This window comes from Tiliqua scincoides, chromosome 1 (assembly GCF_035046505.1).
Source record: "Tiliqua scincoides isolate rTilSci1 chromosome 1, rTilSci1.hap2, whole genome shotgun sequence".
Classification (NCBI taxonomy): Eukaryota; Metazoa; Chordata; class Lepidosauria; order Squamata; family Scincidae; genus Tiliqua; species Tiliqua scincoides.
This window is the reverse complement of record NC_089821.1, coordinates 79,766,822-79,791,065: the sequence shown is the minus strand read 5'-3', so window position 1 is coordinate 79,791,065 and position 24,244 is coordinate 79,766,822. Positions and strand designations below refer to the sequence as shown.

The following is a 24,244-nucleotide window of genomic DNA, read 5'->3' as shown; positions in this document are numbered from 1 at the left end:
GCCTACCTCCATTGCTCATCCTTTTCTTTCCGCTCCCTGGATTGTAAAAGGAAGAGAGAGACAGATGGGAAGACAAAATGTGGGGTGGGTGGGTGGGTGGAGCGCAGAGCTACATCATTGGAGAGTGACAGGAGCAGAGGCTGGCACATCATTGGGTAATGGAGGCAGCATTTGGCAGGCTGTTTCAAAAGATAAGAGGTCTTGGGCTGTCCTTGCTTAAAATCTAAGACTGTATCCTGTCAACCAATCTAGATTTTCAACTGAGCTGATCTGTACATGGACTTTGCTTTCCAAGGGCCTTGCCATTTTACTGCTAATTAGAAAATAAAAAGATCAATATGCCACAAAATCTGTGGGTTAAAATTGCTATAGTGCCAGACACAAATGGTTTCGCTATGTCAGTACATTGCGTTTGTGTTGTTCCCTGACCCTCATGGGATGCACACTGAATATATATTAAAAATCCACTGTATCTCAAGAGGCCACTGGAAAGAGGGAACTGGCTGCAAATAAATGCACATTTGTTTGCCTCCAAGGCAGCCAAATGTCAGCACTATTTCCACTAAAATAAATTTCCCCTGGGTCCTAATACCAGTGCCATCCAAAAAGAAAATTTACCTAAACATTTTTGTGGTTTTAAAGAAGCACAAAGTGATCAACTGAGCAGTAAAATTGTGTGTGTTCCCCTTTGTATGTCCTTTTGTAGGAAAGTAAAAAGAGAAGGTTCACTTTCAATAAAGAAGAAAAGGTAGGAAATCAGCATTATCCAATTTGGAAGTGGAGTGAATTCCAACTGGAACATAAATACTTAGGAATGTAGCATTTTCTGTTGCTGTTCTGGATAGTGGCTGTGGAGAATTCAGGAGGAGTGGTGGTTAGGATATGAAGAAACTCACCAGTCAGAGAGGTATAGGATTTTAATTGTGGCCTAAAGCTTGTCTTTTACCAATTATTTTTAGATCTCATGTAGTTATTAATTATTATTATTAATATTATTTGTATTGGCAACCTTCAGTCTCGAAAGATATTATTAGGTATTTATATAACGCCTTTCTGGTCATTGGATTACTCCTCTGACTTTATTCAAGGCAGTTTACATAGGCAGGCGTTTCTAAATCTCTCAAGGGGATTTTTACAATCATGGAGGTTCTCTCTTTCAAGAACCAACAACATTTCAGAATGGATCTTCCTGGTATAGTCTCACTTCTGGCCTCCAGTTGGCTGACAAGCAGCTCCATCTCTCACATGGAGGGCAGCCAAGACGCTTCTTGCTCACACCAAGAGCAGGTGGAATCACTCAGCTGGGCTTATCAGCTGCTTCAAGGTCTCGCCATTCTCAGCCGTTCAGGGAGCTGCCGGTGTCCTCGAACTGGCGACCTTCTGATGTTATCTTCGGGCTAACAGAGGCTCTACCCTCTAGACCAGACCTCCTCCAGACCTACTGTATTGATTGTTTAAAACTGGGAAATTCTACAGCCAATTTGATGTTTATTTGAGCAATTGTGTTTTACTTTGTAAAAGTTAGTTTGCTCTGCCAATTTAGTTGCAGTAATTTGAGGTCCCCGCATCTCCTATGGGACCCAGAGGACCCGTAGTGGGCTGCAATTGGCCTGCGGGCTGGGGTTTGGGCACCCCTGTTCTAGAATCACGGCAGTGCAATTGAAAAAAGCAATAATAGTGAATCAGGGGTCGCCTCCCATCTCAGAAGGTTCAGAAGAAAGGCCACCATGCAGACCTTAGCTACCAGATGGGTTCCTGTAAGGAGGCTGTTTATAAGGCATCCTGGTCCCCAACCCACAAGTGGATTGGGACAAGAAATAGACTTTAAGACAAGTGAGTGGCGTTTCATATACCCAGCCTCAGTGAGCAATTTCAGGGCACAATCCTAACCAGGTCTACACAGAAGTAGGTCCTATTTTGTTCAATGGGGCTTACTCTCAGGAAAGTGTAGTTAGGATTGCAGCATCAGTGTTGTATTTTGCCCTAACTTTAGTTTCTGGGCCATCTGGAAGAAATCAACCTTCAAGGAATGAGGGTGAAGTCCCATAAGACTTTGCCTGGCACCTCAAGCAAGTCAGATTAAGGTGGGAAAATGAGAGCGCCTCATTGGCTGCTGCACAAGCAGGCCTGGATGGGTTGATGTCCTGAAGGCTGCATGCCTTCTGGAGTCAGTCTGCTGGAATTTTTAAGCCCCACCCTCCCTCCCATGAACAGTCTGAGATTAGCTGGTTGCTCATTCAGGGAGACGGGTAGGAATTTTATGTTGCCAACCTAATTTGCCTTCCCTGGTGATTTTTTTTTTTTTTTGCCTACCCCAGACTGGTATGGTAGGGTGTTGGGTTATATGTTTAGAATTATTTGTCTTTGGTCACTTGGGCAGGTGACATGCGGGTAGGATACCCAGGGCAGTAGGGAATCCAGCATACATTCCGAGATCAGCAAGGTCAGCAGGTGATCCAGGCCTGCTCAGATGATGCTTGTCCAGGTCGCTGAGATTGGTTGGCAAGCCCCCAGGCTGGACTGGGCAGAGGACAACAGTTGGTGTGGCATCTGAGGTATCTGCTCATCCATCTGCCTCAACCCCTAGGGGTTGGTGTTGATAAGCTTTCTCGGGAGATGACCGAGGGGGTTTAGAGCCAGGATGTGATGCTTGTGTAGCCCAGGGAAGGCTAGTGCCATTTGCCTCAAATTAATAGCCTGCATGTGGGGGGCATTTTAAATTGTTTATGCCCTGCTGCAGATTTTCTGATTGTATTAATAAAGTGGCCCTTTGTCTGGCGTGCTCATTTTGGAGGTGCAAGCGTAAATAACAATGAATGATAGCCTCTCAGAGTCTGAAGACCACAGAAGTAGCCTGAACTCTACCTATTCCTGTTCAGAGCACTTTAACATAGGACAGCATCAGTTCAGATTACACTGTAGCTGCAGAGCTGTTTGCACATTATGCTGTACCCAGGTACAGAATATCTGTACCTGGGTACAGCTGTCTGCACACAGATACACATTTCTGCCTGGATGGCTGTCCATTTACAGATCAGTCTTTGTACAGTTTGCAGGCTGTACCTGCTGAATGGAATGTGTAAACGCAGGTACATTTTTATTTGTGAACAATACCTGTATTAGAACACTTTGAAGTGCAGTCCGAGGGGAACAGTTTAGCCCTGCTTCACCGTCCTCTGCAATATCCAGCATTAATATGAACTCTAAAAGTTTTTCCATCAGATTAAGAGTTTAGAATTAAAGCCTAACAGACCTCTTTAATTTTACCCCAGTGGATATACTGATTCTTTCTGTTCAACGCCTCTAACAAGAGTAAGCCAATGTAGGATGAACATAAGCTTTTCAAGACTATTGTTCTGCTCCAAAAAAGACACTGTGCATGAGCAGACACTTCCGCACTTGTCTCAATGTTATGGGATGTTTAGCATGTGTGTTATATAAATGAATGGGAAGTAAAAGACTTTTGGGGTTAAAATGGATAGCTTCTGGCATTTATTTAAGAAATTTCTACCCCTCCTTTCCCATGCCGAAGCAAATGCCCAAGGCGGCTTACAAAGCTTTATAATCAAGTACAAGCAAAAACATCAAACAAGGCATTAAAACATTAATTTTAACATTGCATGGTGAAAAACGAATATCAAAACAGAGCAAAACAAAATTAAGAGAAAAAGAGAAAGGAACTCATTGAGCCAATGGGGAACTGATGAGTCCAGGGAGTCAGTCAAGTCACTGCAGTATATCAGAGACACAGAGGGCAAAAATCCACTCAGCAACCAAATGCCTGGCAAAACAGATATGTTTTGAGCCTTTGCTGAAAAGCTGTGAGAGGGGGTGGTTCTCAGTTCCCCTGGGAGGGCATTCCATAGTTGTGGTGCCACTACAGATAAGGTTTGCTCCTGAGCTGTCACCCCTCTCATTCGGGACAAAGGTAGCACTTGTAGAAGAGCCCCTTCAGCTGACCTAAGAGGGCAGGCTGAAATGTATGGAAGGAGGTGTTGGTAGCCTGAACCCAGGTCATGAAAGGCCTTGCATTGTTTTTAAAGTCACCATCATGTTGTTAAATTCAGAAAGAGATGATTCATTTCTTGAAGTGTGAACATTAATCTGTTGGTTTCTCAGAGCCTTATCTGAAATTTGCAGCTAGCAAGTCCCTGTCTCAGTGGGATTTGGGAGAATAAGTTGGAGAATGATTTCCAGTATTGCTCATATCATGATTTCTTCAAGCAAAATCTATTCCAGAAGAACAGTAAAATGTAACTTTCTCTTCCAGAGTGATTTATATACACAACTGAGACATAAGGCCCATGTAGTTAAAGTTTCCAAATGCCTCTTATTATTTAATATGTGTGTCCCTACATGATCTGTTGTACCACTGGCAATGGATATAACCGAAGGTTGGAAGTAATCAGAGGCTGCCTGTTTGATTGATCAAAAGCAGGAGCCCCATTCCTCTGATAACATCTAACATCACATACCCTGATATTGACATAATTGCATTGCAACTTTCCCTGTCCCTGTAAGTGGCAGTCAATAAAACGGTTTGGAGCTGAGGCCTTGGTTGTATCAGAACCATCCAATTCTGACCTTATTTCACCTGCTTGTCAACCATATGCCTGGTACCTCATAGTAAAGAAAAATTTAAAGAGTCAAATGTAGCGTTATCTAAAACACTTCATCTCCTGTTTATTAAGGATATTCTCCTGGTGAATTTCACCCTAGATTTGTGGGTACTGCTTTATCAGGAATGTTTACTAGGGTAGAACCTATCAATATAGGTGCTTGTGATCCTATGGAAAGGATATTTATGGAACATGGGAGGTTTTAAATACATATAACTAAAGCACTGATTAAGGGTAGTTTGTCAGCACTCTGATAGTAGGACTCAGAATCAGAATTGATACTGATTGGCAGCAAGTTCAGAACCAACAAAGAAATACTACTTCACAATGCATGACTAACTTCTGGATGACATTACCAAAAGATGTGGTGCTGATCCCTATCCTACACCTCTCTTAAGCATTCTCTTATTGGCATAACTGTTGCTCCCATGATAGTCAGAAAGTACCTCAAGACTTCCACCTGCAGTGGGCTACTGCTACATTTTAACAGCTGGAGCCTGCACTGGCCTGATGGAACTGCCCTCAGCATGAGGGCTGACTGTACGATCTCTCACGGAAGCTGCAGACTTGGGGACAGGGAGCCATTAGATATTTGATTTCTTTGTAAACCGCTTTGTGAACTTTTTGTTGAAAAGCGGTATATAAATACTGTTGTTGTTGTTGTTGCAGACTGAGAGCTCCCTCCGCTGCTTGCTGTCTCATGGTTGTGAAGCAGTAGCAGTAGCAGCAGAGGAAAGGCCAGCCTTGGTTTGTGCAAGGCCTTTTATAGGTCTTGAGCTGAGACCTGAAGGTCTCACAGTACCTCACGCCTTGAGCTATTGCAAGACTTTCAAGTCTGCCTCTGAACAGTTTATGTCTCCATATGTTTTGCACATTTCCCTGGGCAGGAGGTGTGTAGTCAGGAGTTATTTTTACCCCCCCCTTTTCTGTTTTCTATTACAGTTCTCATGTATATTATAAAGAAGCTCAGTAAAATTCATCCATTCATATAACTTTAATCTCTAATACATTCATTTATGTAAATTTTTAATGTAAATTAATCTTTTTTTCCCCAGCCCCAACAGTGTCAGAGAGATTATGTGGCCCCCCTGCCAAAAAGTTTGGACACCCCTAAAAGTCTAAAGCAGCCATGCATAATTTTAGAAATGGAGCAGTGTGTTGTACAAAATAAGGTTTGTCCATAAGGAGGAGGAAAACACTTGCACTTTATGTCCAACAACAACATAGAGAGATTGTGTATAGGTCAATATTGCTTGTTTGTCTTGTCAGTCCTCAATTTTGAACTCGGATCCCTGAACCAGGATAGACTAAATAATTCAAGCATGCCTTTATTATTTTTATTTAAGGTCAACTGAGCAAACAGAAAATGCCCAGTTTCACAATGCTTAAAAAAATTTGTCCCGTGTTGGATTTAGCTCCCCTACCTCTTTCTCTTCTTTTTTCACAAGCTGCTTTTCCAGCTCTGACATAAGACTGTAATAATAAAAGTCTCCTGCAGGAGTAGTTGGCTTTGCTCCTGTTAAAATATGTACTGCTACACATCAGCTTATTGATTCAAGGAAATAAATCTCTGCAGGAACAAATATTGAGTTTTCTTATGAAAATGGAAGTGAATAACTAACTGAACATTGATTTTAGAAAGGAATGAAAAAGGACAGGTTTTAATTTTTTTTCCCCATTAAGTGTTAAAAAAAGATAACATTTCAGTCAGGAAAAGAACTGTTTAGAAAGCAGACAACTAAAGATGACAAATCTCTGGTTACACAGAAAAGGATGTTGCTGCCAAGTGACTAAGCTTTAGATTCTGCATGTTACAGATCTTCTGGTTTTCAACAATGACTGGGCAGATGTTTTATTTTTTATCAAACATTTCCTATCACAGAGACATCATTTCCTTCTAAAGTTTACTCATCAGGCCCAGAGAATCTTGGGGATTTGTAGGGCCTAGAACAACAGGCAAGGTGGTTTCCTGGAGATCACATTTGCCATGTTCCTATGTGCTGGGAGTGATGACAGTTTCATACACTATGTGGTGGCAGTGAACCCATGGCTTCCACTAACTTGAGCATATACACATGAGAGAATCACAGCCAATTCCAGCTCCAATGAGAATGTACCTCTGCAACATATGCACCTGTAGACACGTTTGTTCCATCCACAGGCTACATTTTTATGTGTATCCATTAAACATTTTATAAGAGCATCTTAAAAATGTAACTTATGAAGGAATCCCAGTGGACTTGACCATTTGGAACATTCAGGACTGTGTGTTCCAAATGTCACATGTTCAGCAATTATACAATGTCCAGTCCATTCTCCAGGTAGACAAATTTTATAACAGGAAAATCCCACTGTAAATATTGCAAGAAGGACAAATTCATGGATATCCTTATCCTAAATATGGAGGCAGGTGAAGGGCATCCTGGCATATCTCCAGCCCTTCACCCTCATGCCCACCCTATAATTTGCCTCTACTGCAGGGGTTCTCAAATTTTTAGCACTGGGACCCACTTTTTAGAATGAGAATCTGTCAAGACCCACCAGAAGTGAAGTCATGACAGGAAGTGACAGGAAAATTTTTTAACAATCCTAGGCTGAAATCCTACCCACATACCCAGGAATAAGTTCCATTTACTATCACTGTTAAAAGTACACACAGAGTAGCCTGTTAAAAGTATAGATCTGTAACATTTCCCCAAATGCAGTCACTTACCAGGGTAGCATCAAGTCTAATATATTAAAAATAAAATATTGAAATGAATGGGGACCCACATGAAATTGGCTTGCGACACTCCTAGTGGGTCCCAACCCAGTTTGAGTAATGCTGTTCTACTATATCAAAGTCCTTAGCTGACGCAATACTTATCTTCTAATCAGACTTCGTACCCATTCAGAAGCAAAATATCAGCTTAAACCAAACTGTACATTCCACAAAAACTACAAAGCCACACTCAGAGAATTTAGAAAAGCTCACACATATTATACCTTTTAACATGTCAAAAACATCTCCTTGCTGTGGAATCCTAAGGGAAACAAGTCACCGAGAGCTTAGCACTTATGAAAATTAAGCTTCCCTGGATTTTAGAACAATAATTCTACAAAGCCTTGTTTACTTTCTCCTGACTGTATGGCAGTCAGCCTTGAAAAACACTCATGTAAACTCTGCACAAAACTCCTCAAAAAAAAAAAAAAAAAAAGGTTGCAAGGAAGTACTCCTGCATTCCTGTGCTGCACCACAGCCTGTGTAAAATATCCATTAAGGACATTAGCAAACCACAAGAAACACTTCAGCAGAATTGGATTTTGTATGATTGAAGGAGGAGTTTGAAATTATCAATCTCCACCACCTTGAAAAGTCAAGAGAGGGAAGCAAAGCTGTTTTTCCTGAATGTCTGGCCTTGAGGACCCCCCCCCCCCCCACACACACACACTCAATATTCTCAATTTGAACTTTGGTTCCACCTCATTAAATTTTATACCTCTGCACTTTAGCTGTAAGTACCCTTGGCTGAAATAATGGTTCCATCCATCAATCACCATTTCAAGGGCTAAAGGTCTTCTTTCAATCTTTTGGCAGTTTTTGAACAATCAAGCATTTTCCCCAGTGAGAGCATTGTGCACTCTGAATTTTTACCTATCTGGCAACACTGCTTGGTGTTATCCATGCAGACCTACCAGATGGTGATCAACAATTGGTAAAAGAGTCACATGACTGAATTATTTATTAATATTTATTTGCTACACTTTGGACAAAGCTCTCAAGTAGCCTATCTACATGGCTACAATGACTGCACAGATGCTGGTGCACGCAGGCAGGACTGTGTCGTGAGTTATGTGTTCCCATGCAGCTTGGTGTATAAGAGAGTGTCAGAGAAAAGAGGCCTTTATCAGGGTAAAATCACAGGGAACGTAGATTGCTCAGGGTTGGTGGTGTGATCAAGAAGTTGAGTAAATACAAAAAAATAAAGTCAAGATCCCAAGATCCCATGTATGAGTGAAAGAGAAGCGTATGCACAGCCATGACTTTGTTTGTTTGCTGTTTTCATCATAGAAGTTCATGCTCAAGAGGCATGTGGAACAGCAGTTTTTCTCCCCAGCAAACAGGATTGACTGCAATAGCAACTGAAGTTCCAGCTGCGCATAAGGTTTTCTTCCACATTACATTCCCTTCTTTGGATTGCAGCCACTGAGTTTGAAATGAACCTTATGTCTCATGTTGAGATGGAAAAAATGCAGTATACTGTAGAAGAGTTATGTTAGCCAAACGAAGTTTAAATAAGAGAACAATGAAAAAAGCAAAACAAAAAGTTTGCTTACTGTCTTGGCTTTTGAAAGCAAAACATATTAACATTGATTAATCAGTTGAGTAATTTTTTGTGGTATGACTGAACACACAAGCCAGCATTTCACCATCAAACAAAACAGATGTTTTTAGTAGACAAAGGTGACTAATGTTCTGTACAATATGTCAGAACTATTCAAAATGGGGTTACCTTTCGATCTTCTTTAAAGAGCTCTGCAGCAGTCGTGAAATGCGGGATGGAATTTTTACAGTGTGGACACCCTGTGGGTCAAGAGAGAAAAAAAATAGCAAGTTTAAAGTGAATGTTATGCAATCAGGGGTCAGTTCAGACTTTTAGCCCAATACTGCATGGTGGGGATCACGTTCACCTAAAACTGCATAAATGAAATTGAATCTGGGTTGGATGAAAGGAGAATGGACAGCAAATCTCATCAATGCCCAGCTTATAAATGACATCTTAAGCACAATGCTGGTCATGTACACACTTGAAACTCTGAACTTGGCTCTTCAATAAAGGAAGGTGTTACCATCAGAAAATATCTGAACTGACCTCAAAGCATAAGCTAAGGAGGGAGAAAATTCACATTATGACAATTCATGGACGAATCCCAGCATTACTTTACTAGAACTGCCTGGCAATGCTTACCTATAAACTAATCAGATATCACACAAGAAGAGTAAAGTTGGAGGTTCTAGATATTATTACCCAACCTTCTCCTTGGAGCATGGGAAAACTGGTGAACCCTTGAACTAAGAACTGCCATGGGTTTCTCCTGTAAGAACTTGACATGCAATTGGATGGCGATAAGCTTACAGCAGTACAGTCAGTATAAAATCCTGTTCTTACTGCTACTATCTGAACACTGTGCAACATGTGCAAATAGGTGGCACTCTTCCTCCTTAGTCAGCATAGCACACAAGGTCTGACCATGGAATTATACTGCAGGGAGAGATGGCTCTGTTATGAACAACCAGTAACTGACATTCTCAGAGATCGGTTTGGTTTGTTAGCTCTTGAAAAGCGAGTACACACAGAGACCTCTCTAGCAATAAACCATAAGAAAAAGTAAGGCAGCCTTTCACAAGCCTAGATCAGTTTTTTGCACAGAAGGGACAGTAACAGACAGATGCACAAACAACAGAACCATTAATCACACAGACTGAGAAGGGGAGAATTTGGAATTGTATGACTTCAACTGACAGGTGCAGGTGAAGGCCTGCACCATGTAAAAAAATAAAAGTTCCCTGGAGGTAGCATAAAATCAGCACATTGAATTAAAAGAATGATCATTCAAAAACATAACCTTCACTTGCTGTCTGAAGTGGTGCAGTCCCAAATTATTCATCTCAGTCTGCGTCATGTGACATTTGCCTGATCTGACCTGAAAGGGGAACTTGTACAGTTCATCATAGAGTGATGCACAAGTCCATACAAGCACCTAGCATACAGCACTAATCTTCCTAGGGAGAGATGTGTGTGTTTTCTTTTTCGTATGTGATGACATACTCAATTCACAGGCCCCAGACTAAGTTGTTAGTTACCTTTGGCAAAATGAACTATACTAATTTAGACTGCTTCATAATACTGCAAATAGCTCATCTAGAAATAGCTGGAGCTTATTATTCAGTCCACGATGTATATTTGAACTAAATTAAATTGGAAGCATACCACCTAAGAGAACATCACTTTTAAAGAAATATACACTACACCAGTGGTTCTCACACATTTAGCAATGAGACCCACTTTTTAGAATGAGAATCTGTCAGGAGCTGCCGGAAGTGATGTCATGACCGGAAGTGACGTCATTAAGCAGGAAAATTTTTAACAATCCTAGGCTGCAATCCTACCCACACTTACCAAGGAGTAAGTCCCATTGACTGTCTTTGTTAAAAGAATATACAGAGTAGCTTGTTAAAAGTACAGGTCTGTGGTATTTTTCTAAATGCAGTCACATACCATGGGAGCATCAAGTCTAATATATTAAAAATAAAATATTGAAATGAATGGGAACCCACCTGATATTGGCTTGCGACCCACCTAGTGGGTCCTGACCTACAGTTTTAAAAACACTGCACTACTTATTAATACAAAATTCAACTTGAAGATTTACTTACCACTGTCAACATTAGGATTTTCTGAACAATGTTCTACTAACAATACAATCTCTGTTATCATGCAATGCCAGAAATTGCTCAGTGACCCTACTACATTTCTGTACTGTGTGATGTGGCAATATTCTTACTTACCACAGTCATTTCCAATAGATGACACTGATTCAGAATAACTATGATTACAAGTTCAGACAATAATTTGCCTGAGTTTTTGCAACAGCAGATTTAATACTTTGCACAAACTGCCTTTAAAACATCTAAAGTTACAGAAAATATAGTTGAAACTGGGATGGCTAGAGGCATAATTACATCTAATGTACACACACACACACCTATTTTGTTCCATAGGTTGTACAGGTACTATAATGTTCAAACCTCAAAACTTGATTTACCAAAGGCAGAGGAGGAATTGATGTTCATACCCCTATAGCTGCAGTTCTCAAACTTTCAGGGAGTTTGCGGACCACAGTAAGTCCTTGCAGGGGAGCATGGAAGGCAGGGGGGGTGGGGAGAAGGCAGCTAAGGAGGCTGCCAGTCCCTGCTGCAGCCTCTCGGAAGTGTGGGGGGCCCTGTGTGACCATCCGCAGGGATACCCAACCTTCAGAAAGTGGAAGCGGAGCGACCATGCTCCACTTCTGGTTTGGCGGAGGCTGAGCGCAATCGCTCCGCTTTCACTTTCTGGAGGCTGGGGAGTCCTACGGACGGTTGCGCAAGGCTTCCCGCACCCCTGGGAGGCTGCAGCAGGGACTGGAAAGTGTATGCCAGTCCCTGAAGCCCTCTTAGCTGCCTCCCCCCTGACCCTGCCCATTAAGGGGAAACAGTCCAGGGCCCTCAGGCTGGGGCGTTGCGACGTCCTAGTTTGAGAAGCCCTACCCTATATAGTACTGTGACATCTGTGTGTTGGGGGTGGGGGAAGGAGAATGTGTGAGAGAAGGGAGTTAAATCACCAGGTCAGACCGAACCCACAACTCACCCATCTCTCAACTGTGAGCTCCCTCACGTGGTTCTTTAACACCATGAGAGGATTCTAAAATCCTACCCACTGTAAAGAAATTCTTTTTTAATTGTAACAAGGGGCCTACAAAAACCACTCTCCTTTCCTGTCCACTGAGAATTCTTTTAGTAATCACTGGTTGCCACCATATACTAAAAGAGAGTCTGGAAGCTGTAGTGCTTTGGAAGTTGATTTTAGACCTGGAAGAGCCAAGTTCAAATCCATGCTCAGCCTTGAAGCTTTGTGGGCAACCTTGGATCAGTCACTATCTCTCAGCCTCACCTACCTCACAGGGTTTTTGTGAGGACAAAAGGAGGGAGGAACTATGTATACTACCCTGAACTCCTTAGACACTTTTATATCACTTACATTTTTGACCCAGGTACTTTTTCTTCTCCTTTACTGCCATCTGAATGAGAAAGCAAAATGCTAACATGTGAGTTTAGTACAACAGAGTTTCCAAGCCCAATGAGTATTTATCAAGCTTTGGACCAGTTTCCAAATGGAACAGATGAGAATCTTTAGCTCAAGGAGATAATAAGTCTTCAAAAAAGATGTGGGAAGAGGCACTTTACATAGAACAGCAGAACTTCATCTGTTACAACTTGCAAGCACTGCCAAGTGCAGGAAACTGGAAGAAACCCAATTCATTCATTCATTCATTCATTCATTCAATTTAAAGTGCAGGCATGCTCAAAAACCAAAGGCAATGAGATTTTCATTCCTACATGCGAAATGCTCACTGTCACCATACCCCTCTCACACCTACCTTCACAGTCTTATTCTATTAATATAGTTTCAATGATCTGCTTTAAAGAGATAAATAAAAGGAATGTGCTACAAGTATTGCATCTCTCGCTATATAAACACGAGGTGGCAATTTCATGTCAGTTTATTACAATACAAGAGGCCTGCTGATGTGAACTGCATAACACTGAAGAGAAGGACTTCATGGAAGACTTACTTTCTGAGCAGGATGTTCCACATCAGTGCTCTTCTCACTACTACTATTACACCTTTCACACAAGCAGACCACATATGCAAACAGCTAAAGCAAGAAAGAGCTGACAAAGATGTACTGTAGCACCAACCATGTACATGGCACTTTACAAGGAAGGAAAGGAGAGAGCCCTGCCCCAGAAACTTAAATATCTACATGTAGATATGTATCTACAAGAAAAAACAGAGGAAAGAGTAAAGAGGAAAAAGACTGTGCAAATGTTTCAGTTACACGTACTTAAGCTTAGTTACAAAGAGAACAGCAAGAAGGACAAAGGTATTCATGAAAAAGGTGCCAAAGTTTTCACGACAAAGCTTACATGCCAAAGTTTTCATGAAAAAAAGTGGGTTTTAAGAAGAGATTTGAAAGGAGGTGTCATTACACCAAGTGTTCTAAGAGGCAGTTTCAAGCATGAAGGGCAGCAAAGGGTGGAGTCGACTGTGGGAGCAAGATGGTTGAGAGTGGTGGTTGAGTGAAGGTCACAAGCAAGAGTACAATTGGATATTGGAAACTCTGAAACAGAGAGAGGGGAAAGGCTGTGGAGCAACTTTGAAGCTAACCAAGGACAAGTAACTTATAATGGAACACAGAAACCCAGATCTTAGTCTATACGGCAAGAAGTCCAAGATCCTCTTGGCCTTTATTTCTATGATTTAATGGTTCTTTTAACTCTGACATTTTTGTGACGATGTAATCCTAAATATGCAGCGATTCATACGTAATACCTGCCTTGCTTTACATGACATTTTAATGTAAGCATCAGAGTTAAAAGCAGGTCTAAAGTAAATATTCATATGAAGGAAGGTGGTTATGATGAACACTTCCATAGAAGTTTCAAGGACAGAGCCATGCACAACTCACTAGGATAATCAGTACAGTAGATTTGTAATAAGCCTGCAACAACTGGGTTTGATATAGCCAAGAGAGGCTCCCTCATTAAAATGACAGGTTTTAAATTTAGAGGGAAGTTGATTAATTACAGGCTGAAGGACAAATTTAAAATCTACAGATCTGGACGGGGGACTGTTTCAGATCAGTATATAAAGACACAGATGGTTTGCATATTTTAGGCAGGCCAAGCAAAATGTTAAAAGAAGTACAAGAGTTTAAAAGAAGGCAAAAGGCGGCAAAAGAAAAGAGATGTTTGAAACCAAGAATGCTCTCTGAACAGGGAACAGATGGAAGGAAAAGAAACTTTTCCTGCATGAATTGCTAAGAAAAAAAAATAGAGGGGAAAACCAAAAAGTAACATCCTAGAAAGTTTAGCATACACCCTAGCAGGTAGCACGCACAATGCTTGCAATGAGACCATGACATTCCAAAACCGAGGTCCTGCAAAAATAGCCTGCGGTGGTGAGGCCCATGGCAATGCTCTGGACATCACACAAACTGAATTGGGTCCAAAGACACAATTCAACCTACTTCTCACGTACCAAAGCAACACTGTATTGCCATCCCACCAGTGTACAATGAGGGTGACACTTGCTGCTGAACGCAGGAAGATCCACACTCTTTGTAATAGGATACCCCTAAGTGAAGCCCATGGTTTGCTATGGGTGTAGCCACAGCAAAATGCCCTCCTTTAAACCCTAATTTTCCCTGCACAGCTTGAGAGTATTGAGGCACTTTTCCAAGGCTTGTTTCTAAAACACAAGGCAAAAAAGATTATCTGCACTTTGCACTTACTCTCTCCAACAGCAGGAGTTTGTGAAGTAATCTTAGCATTTGAGCAGTAATCTTAGCAGTAAACTATTGCTTTTCTGCACTGCCAATGAAGTGGGGAATAAACTACTATTTCTGTTCAAACTTAGCAAAATGAAGGTCTTTATTTTCAGCTGAGTTACAGCAGAAATAAACTACTGTGATGAATGAATAACCTCAAATACACTCTTTGTTATCTAGATTTCTTGCTAGATATGAATTCACACCTGCCTTTTCAGACCAAAAGTTTATCCCATTCATAAACTTTAGCAGAAAAATACTTCTTTTCTGTACTGTCCCTACTGCCATGTTAGGAGTAAAGTGCTGCTGTTTCTAAACTGAGAAGAGAATTTAACAGCAAGCAAATCACAACAAACCCTAGGGGAAGAAGGTAATTGGACACTACGAAGACACCATTAACTGCGTAATCCTCATGAAATGCTGTGCAACCATCATACTATGTAGGTATAGGAACACACAGGCGTTTTAAGGCTTCTTCACATAATGCTTATACAAAAGTAGCTTTCATGAACTAATCCACCTATGGCTGCAACATGGAGATCCAACAATTGTGTCATTCACCACAAGTACCCATAGATTATACTGTGCAGATCCTAAAAAGTTATGGTCAGGCTTTAGCTGTTAACATGACCCCCTGGCTAATTTCATGAATGAGTTCCTTATATTAGTATCTAAAAATGAAACAAAATCTTTAATTCACGGTCCAATCCTTATGAGGCCAGGTGGCAGTGGAACATGAGTTCCACTGGCACTAATTGCCATAAAGTAGTCAACATCAATGGGAAAGCTAGAGTCTTCTTGCATGCTCTGGAGCAGCCATAATGGAGGTTGCTGATGGAGGTGAGATGGTGGGGAGGTGAGACAGGACAGGGGGCCATGAGTGGATCTAGTCTGGAAAGAGGGCAGGCTTGGTGGCAGCAGTAGCTGCCAAATCCTAACTGCCTTTCCAGACCCAGTCACACAGCACGGATCCACACAGACCTGCACCAGCAAATTGGCTAGCACAGGTCTGAGTAGACCCTCTGGTGCTGTGGAGTATTACCCCTGGGGTAAGGGAACGACTGTTCCCTTACCTAGAGAAGACCTCTGCAACTGTGCCCCCCCACAGGATGCAGCGTTAGCCATTTCAGCACTGCTGCATCAGCACAGGGGAGGGGAGAATAGGACTGGGCTGTCAGAGACATATCTACCTTCCAGATCCAAGTGTTTACAAGAAATGAGAGATATTAGCCAGAGTGCATTCATTTTTCTGACTTCATAGTTTATGTGAGGTAGACATGTATATTACTGGCAGTAAAGTACATATAGTATAAGTATAAATATAAAATAGTGACATCTCTACCAGTAATGAACGTCTCTGCCACAAGAAGACAAGAATGTCACAATCAAAGAATACATTTACAAGCTATTTCAAATCAAACCTCTTAGGAGTCTACATGTACCACATACATTTCAAGTCTGAAAGTCTAAAACTTATCTTTATCAAGGCTCTAAACATTTGAAAAAAAATTAATAAAATCCTCAGACTTTGGAAATGGAGAACACAGCTTCATATTCAGAATACAAAATGTTCTGATTCTGGCTTATTCTCACACTCCTGACTACACAAGACTGGTCAAATTCTGATTTTTGTGGGTGTAAGTTATTGCCAATCTTAAATTTATTTTACACAGATTGGGCTTGGAGGCAACAGAGAAAGCAGTGGAATAAATTAAATTATGTGATCACAATACATCAGGCTACAGTTGTTCCCAAGCCATTCTGTTTCTCTTGTAAAGAAAGGTAATTCAGAGAGGTGAGATTTTCAGACTCCCATCTGAATAAGCTTCTAAATCAAGGAGGACTGAAAAATCCCTCTCTCACCAGTACACACCGTGGAAGTGAAGCTGTGCCTTGACTATTACTAGCAGAAAACAACAGGAAGAAAGGAACACGGTGCAGCAAGGAAACTACCAAGGAACCTCTCTCTTTCTTTTGTTTGTTTGGACATAGAACCTGTTGCAGAATTCCATTAACCCTTGATGTACCCCTTATTCAGAATGCCACACATGCCAAACACTGGGAGGGCAAAGAAGTAACTACGGCTACAGTTCTGCCTATGCATTTTCTGCAAGAATTTGTGCTTTTACCTTATACCATGTCAAGAGTTGCTGCACTTATGGCCCCGAGCTTCTTTATAAAATCAAATTCTGCCACATGAGGGTAATATTTAAGGCAGGCACTTTGCAGGGAAAGGTGCAGGGAGTTTTGGAACCAGGACTCCAGTGCTGCATCACTTAAGGGTGAAGGTGCTGCACTATGTGTGTGTATAAAGCCACCATTTACAATGATGTGCTAAAATCTGACACCATTAAATCAGATGACCTTATAATTAGCAGGCAGTAGTAACATGTTAATGGTGAAGCATATTAGTCAGTCCTTCCACTGCTAACATTAAATTGCCTGCCAGATCTTTAATCTTTAATATCTTTAAAAGCCGACATGGCTGCATACTGAAGGTAATCTCCTTCCTTTAATTAAATCACATGCAACATTTTGAGGGTATTAAAGATTTTAAACAGAAATCCTGTTCTATAAGAACTAGAGGCTTTATGAGTGTGAAACCTGACAATCTGGCGGTTTTAGTGTTACAGTTGGAAAAGTCTGGCTTTCGACCCACACTTCCTGACTTGCCAGTATCCAAGTCCATTAAGCCGACTCGTAACTTTTTGGGTAAGAGTAATGTTTAAACAAGTATTTGTAAGGGTAGTTCCCTCAGCACGAATTAATACACCCAACAAAAAGAACAAGGATTAAATAGTGTCTATACCAGCAGGAAATCACTTTACAAATCCATCTTTAAATAAAGAAAACATAACAAATCCTCTAATCACTGCTATCAGCATTATTTACTCCATTAAGGAACTTCTCAGTGATCAGAAAGTGTTGTGGAAAGTGGGTTCTGGACACTCCAGAGAAGTGTCCAGAGAAAGTAGTTAGGCAGACTTCACACAATAGATTCTGCCCTGAATCAGACAGTCAGCAGGCACTCCTTTCATAAAACAATTAAAATCAGTTATATGACATGATGGAACGTCTAAGTAATTTTTTCCACTGTGCGTAAAATGCCATGAACTTGAATAGTTCTAAATAAGTACAGTAAATCCTGGTAACTGTGCATTCCATTTCCACAGATTCACTTATCCGCAGGAACAAAATGTAACTTATGTTCTCAGCTATTCACGGATAGCTGATGATGATGATGATGACGATGAAACCTTTATTGGCATATACACATACATCAAAACAATATGTGAATAAAATCCAGAATATACATAAGATCAGAAGATGGCTGCATAATCCATAAATGCATGGCACACACACGAGAAATCCAATAGTCAACAATGCCCCCATTAGCTGATCTCATACAGGGCTAAGATTCCAATCTCATTTCCCGCATACTTATGACTGTGGCGACAGAACAAGAGATGCGGATAAGAGTTTCTCCTTCCTCTACTGACAAAAGTGCTCGTAGTACATTTGCCTCTGCCCATCCCTGGAAACGCACTAGGATGGGCATAAGATGTTTCCGACACTGCATCTTATGCAAGGGACAGAACAAAAGAATGTGTTCAGCTGACTACACATGGTTCAGATCACAGGGACAGAGCTTTGAGGAAAGAGGTATCCCTTTAAACCGGCCCTCTTAGAAGGGCTGAAGGAAGGGCATTACATCTTGCCAACATAAAGGCTCTTCTTAACTGTGGATTATACAACTGGGATAAATAAATGGCATCCTGCCTAACTGAATGGGTATATGAAAGTACAATGGGGAGCAAGAGGTGTTAACCAAACTCTTTAGCTCTTGACATTCAATGTCCATGAATCTCTCCCTGACAGCTCTATATGCTGCTATTTGACACATCATACCCAAACACTCAATATCAAGACCAAATGATTTTAACTTGGAATGCAAAATGGCAATCCCACAAGGCAGGACCGACTCTGATACTAGTTGGAACATCAGACTATCATTGACCACATTGAAAAGGATACCGAGCCAAAACAAATCCCACAAGATTGGTCGACCGCGATCATTGCCCCAATCTTTAAGGAAGGTGACCCTGATTCCTTGGCCAATTTTAGGCCTATCAGTTTATTGTCACCTTCGGCAAAACTTACGCAAAGTATCTATAAGCTCAGGGCCTGGGTTAGCTCCCATTGTATTCCCATTGTATTGCATTATACATTGCTTGCTCTGAATGTATTCCCATTCAGAGCAAGCAGGTTTCAGGCAAGGTAAATCGACCATTGACAACTGCCTGATTCTTTCACATCTTATTGATAAGCAAGTTAAGGCATCCAAGGCAAGGCTGTATGTAGCCTTTATTGATTTAAAAGGGGCATTTGATTCGATAGATAGTGGACTGCTTCGGAACAAGCTTACCTTACTAGGGACAGACAAAAGGCTTTTGTTTCTAATTAGATCTCTGTACACCAATACATCCTGTAAGGTGCGGTGTCCCCAATCTGGGACCCTGTTCCAGTCAATAATTACCAATAAAGGGGTCAAACAGGGCTGCATCCTGGCACCTCTACTGTACAACCTGTTTATGAATGACCTCGCTCCAGTGTTGGAGAACGTTAACAGCCACTGTCCTAAGCTGGGCAACCTTCGGGCACCGTTGCTTTTATATGCAGATTACATGGCTGTTTTATCCTGCACCCGCGTTGGCCTTTTGAGGTTGCTTAACAAATGTGCTGAATATCTAGCAACCAACAAGCTGGAGATCAATTATACCAAGTCCAAAGTTATGATCTTTGCAAAGAGTTGGAAGCATTACAGTTGGATCTGTAAGGGTAATAAGATTGAGCAAGTTCGCCAGTTTAAATACTTGGGTATTACATTTCATCATAGGCACTCGTGGACTTCCCATTGCAGTTCAGTGCTTAACGTGGCTAAGCTTTCATCATCAGCAATTATACAATTTTATCATACCCAGGGCAACAGATATGTTCCGGCAGCCCTGGAGGTTTTCAAAGCTAAGACTGTTACTGAAGTTCTATATGGTGTTCCGGTCTGGTTCAAGGCACTAAACCAAGCTATGGAGTATATTCAATCTGTTTTCCTTAGGAAAATTTTAGACATGCCGCGATGTGTCCCTTACTCCGTTTTATGCCTTGTCAGGTCTATCAGGTTGAACACACTGGCGTGGCTAAGATTTGCGGATAGCTGAGAATATAAGTTACATTTTGTTCCTGCGGATAAGTGAATGAAGTTTTGAAGCTATCTGGCCAGGTTTGCTACCCGTCCTCCTGTACAGCATCAGAGTCCTGATCATTTCCTAAGGCTGGGGTCATCATGACAAAAAGGAGTGCCAATCTGATTTTCCACCAAGCCCACTTTCCCATAGGGTCAATGATTCAGTATCTGCTGATTTGTTATCCGCTGGGTTTTCAAAGAACCTAACCCCAACAGATAACAAAACTGACTATACATTAAGAATAAAATAAATTTACCAAAACTTCTCCCTGCAGAGGCATAACATTTCTGATATCAAGTGGCTGCTCTGCAGGAAACCATGAGCACAATAGTTCAATTCACACAATCTCTAAAAAGCTGAACAATGTGTATGAGGCCCATCTATGGAGAGCCATTGTAACTCCAGAAGCTGCTGGAGGAAAGAGTTTTGTGCCAGTCATTTGTTCACTTATATATCGCTTTTAAGCAAAGAGCTCTCAAAGTGGTTTACAAATGAAAGGAATGAGATAGTTCCTGTCCCAAAGGGAGCATAATCTAAGGCCCAAATCCTAACCCACTTTCCAGCACTGACATAGCTGTACCAATAGGATGTGTGCTGTACCCTGCAGTTGGGGGGGGCACTCACAGAGGCCTCCTCAAAGTAAGGGAATGCTTGTTTCCTTACCTAGGAGCTGCATTGCCCTTATGTCAGTGCTGGAAAGTGGGTTAGGATGAGCCCTAAGGAGCCTTACTGTTCTTTACAAATGAATGGGGTGAACGCAGCCCACTATCAGTCAATAGTGGTCTACAGCTCTATGCAACATTAATGCATCTGTCACACAACTAATGACTTTTAGCTGATTAGTCACCTACCTTTTAAATAATTAATGAATTAAATATAAATATATTTGCATATTACCAAGACCTCAATACAGGTGTCTTCAAGATACTGAAGGAAACAAGAGATGAACTGCAAATCAACAAATATTAACCCATTCCTGCCTGGCTCACAGGTGTACACATTTGGTCCATGTTGTGTATGTGCAACGTTGGGCAGAAATGGTGTAAAACAAAAGAGCAACTTTAATGTTTCTTTTGTTAATGTTATATTACCGGAACATATCAGAATCCAAAAACAAACAAGTGTGCCCTTGATTTACAGCTTCATTTTTTTCTACCAATTAACTACTCCAAATTTGCAGCCCTAATTTTTAATTGGGGGCGAGATGCTATGTTCTTGAAAACAGGAGTCAGATTGCACCCTGACACACATCTTCGGGGGCTGGCTCCAGACTATTCCAATGGTGTCACTTATGTGACTTGAGTTCACTTATGTGACTGAGTTCACTTATGTGACTTATGTGACTGAGTTCTGGCAGCAGTGACCCAGAAGCAAGCAGTAGTACTATGCTGCCATTTCCCACTCACCCCAATGCCCCAAAGCACTGTGACATGGTGGGCATTATGGGAAATCAAGACGACAGCTGTCAGCTGCATGGCAGTGAGGAAAATATCAGGGGAAAAGATAGCAGCATTTTCATTCTGACGCCCATGCCCATGCCTGCAAGGTATCAGTGGTGAAACCTGCCTGGGCATGGGCGTCAGAATTAAAATGCTGCTATCTTCTAAAAGACAGTTCAGATGACCAAAGTGCCGCCATTGTTGTGAACCCTGAACTATTTGATTTTACCATTAACCAGTCAGAAATAGTATTGCAGAAATGTAGCACTGCAAGATGCCTGCGTGCCTGGGAGGATATGTGCGAGTGAGGCTATGCCAGAAATATGTATTTCTAGATTACAGGAGAACCAAAGAGGAAGCAATAAAAGGAAACTGGCAGACCTTGAGAGAATGATATTGTGAAAACTCCTTGCAAGCCTGGCAGACACAGGGTCAGGAGAAGGGAGGAGCAAGGTTTGCTAAGAAAGTATCTCCTTTAATGCTTCTTTTTAACTCTTTATTGTATTTTCAAATATGTTGTTAGCTGCCTCAAGTCTCTCTGAGAGTGAGGCAAGATATAAATCTTTTGAAGTAAATGATAAAGCTAAAATTCATAGCATGGGCTTGCTGGCCTAATTCCCGTTTCTAGATGTCTTCTGGCTCTAACATTCTCAGCAATGTGCCATTTAAGTCCTCTCATCTTTCATCTCTTTCCCCACTCCATGCTTCTTTCTGTTGCACAAAAGTTGATTTGCCTTTAGACACCAGAGTTCCTCTCACCAGCTCCTCACTTTGCATTTTCTTGATGCTCCTCCCTATATCTGGAGTAAATTGTATCTTCAAGTTGACGTTGTATGAGAAATGGTGTACTGCAGGAATCCGAAAAAATCTGGTTGAAATCTCAGCTAGCTATGGGTCTCCCTGCAGCCTGAGTTAAGCCACTTTTTCTCAACTTTAGCCCCTCATCTGCAACATGGAATACTGGCCTGCATTACAGGGCAGTTAAATTGTGACAAGATAATGCATGCCAAGCACTTTTAAGAACAGAAGGAAAAGAACTATGTAACAGTAAAGCATTATCACCACTAGTACACCGCAAATCACCCTTCCATTCCACTTTGCAATGCATTGCATAGACCACGTTTTATGCCATGGATCACCTACTCGATCCTTGACATTTATTTAAACTTATTGTCCCCTGCTTTGAAGTGTTCCTTATCTTCTTCACAAGGCTAAAGTTATTGTCAACTTTTCTGTTCCTAGTAGGGAAAAGAAATAAGCGTCTCCAACAGCCACGGACCTCCGCAACCCCGTGCCCGGGGCAAAACTCCGCGATGGCACCCCCGCAGATGGCGCCTATCGCCGCCCCTCCTGGGCAGAAATCTGCACCCCTTACTCACCAGAGGCTCACAGAGCCTTGTGCGACCAACTCCCACACCGGGGAAACCTCTGTGGGGTTCCCCGGCGCTATAAACTGTGCTTCCGGCAAACTGGAAGCACAGTTTACGCCCCCATCAGGAGCCTCAGAGATGCTTCCGCGGGGTCCCAGCAGCTGGCGCCTGGGGCATCTGCTCCAGGGCAGTCAATGGTAGGCACGCAACTGCTCTCCAAGTCTGGAAGTCAAAAGACCATCCTACCCAGAAGGGAAAAAAAACAACCAACAGGCATTGTCCTACATGTGCTTGCAGGCATTTGAAATTATAATAAGAACATAAGAACAGCCCCACTGGATCAGGCCATAGGCCCATCTAGTCCAGCTTCCTGTATCTCACAGCGGCCCACCAAATGCCCCAGGGAGCACACCAGATAACAAGAGACCTCATCCTGGTGCCCTCCCTTGCATCTGGCATTCTGACATAACCCATTTCCAAAATCAGGAGGTTGCGCATACACATCATGGCTTGTACCCCATGATGGATTTTTCCTCCAGAAACTTGTCCAATCCCCTTTTAAAGGCGTCTAGGGTAGACGCCAGCACCACATCCTGTGGCAAGGAGTTCCACAGATCGACCACACGCTGAGTAAAGAAATATTTTCTTTTGTCTGTCCTAACCCGCCCAACACTCAATTTTAGTGGATGTCCCCTGGTTCTGGTATTATGTGAGAGTGTAAAGAGCATCTATCCACTCTGTCCATCCCCTGCATAATTTTGTATGTCTCAATCATGTCCCCCCTCAGGCGTCTCTTTTCTAGGCTGAAGAGGCCCAAACACCGTAGCCTTTCCTCATAAGGAAGGTGCCCCAGCCCCGTAATCATCTTAGTCGCTCTCTTTTGCACCTTTTCCATTTCCACTATGTCTTTTTTGAGATGCTTCAGTTTTAATGATTCAGTTTTCATATCCTGTTCTGTACAGTGCTTTTTTCATGGTTGGCATTCACTGAACATAGGAGGGAGAAAGGGGGAGAGCAGAAACATGGGTGTTTTGCTATCCATGGAAGACAAAAGCTGAGGTGTGGGTTCTTCAAAAGTTTCCCTATCTAAGTTCTGAGCAATTGGGAAATATAACCTGAGGGGACCGGTGGTGCTCATAGCATTCCTAAGGTACGTATTATCTTAAAACCTGCTATTATGTCACTAGACTAGACAGACAGACAGAGAATAGATTGTGCTTGAAGGTTCTGTTGAGATAGTGCAGACATCACATTCCAGATTTTTCATTCCTTTTCAATGTCTGATATGTAAAGTAACAGAAGGGGCTACTTGGACAATTAGAAAAATGACAACACAGAGTTCTTCTAATCATAGGAGCAGCCACTGAAATCTTCCACAAGTTCCCACTTCAGAAAACTTCTCAGCAGTTGTTGATGAGAGCTAGATACATGTAGCAATGTCT

The 24,244-nt window shown here is 41.8% G+C and overlaps 1 protein-coding gene across 1 annotated transcript in view; it reads right to left on the bottom strand.

Annotated features, from left to right (window-relative positions):
• The window catches only part of PDIA5 (protein disulfide isomerase family A member 5), a 188,806-nt gene that overhangs the window by 22,007 nt on the left and 142,555 nt on the right, over nucleotides 1-24,244 (bottom strand). The window contains exon 15 of the mRNA XM_066633209.1: nucleotides 9,113-9,183. Coding sequence (XP_066489306.1) covers nucleotides 9,113-9,183 — 71 coding nt within the window. The remainder of the gene's footprint in view (nucleotides 1-9,112; nucleotides 9,184-24,244) is intronic.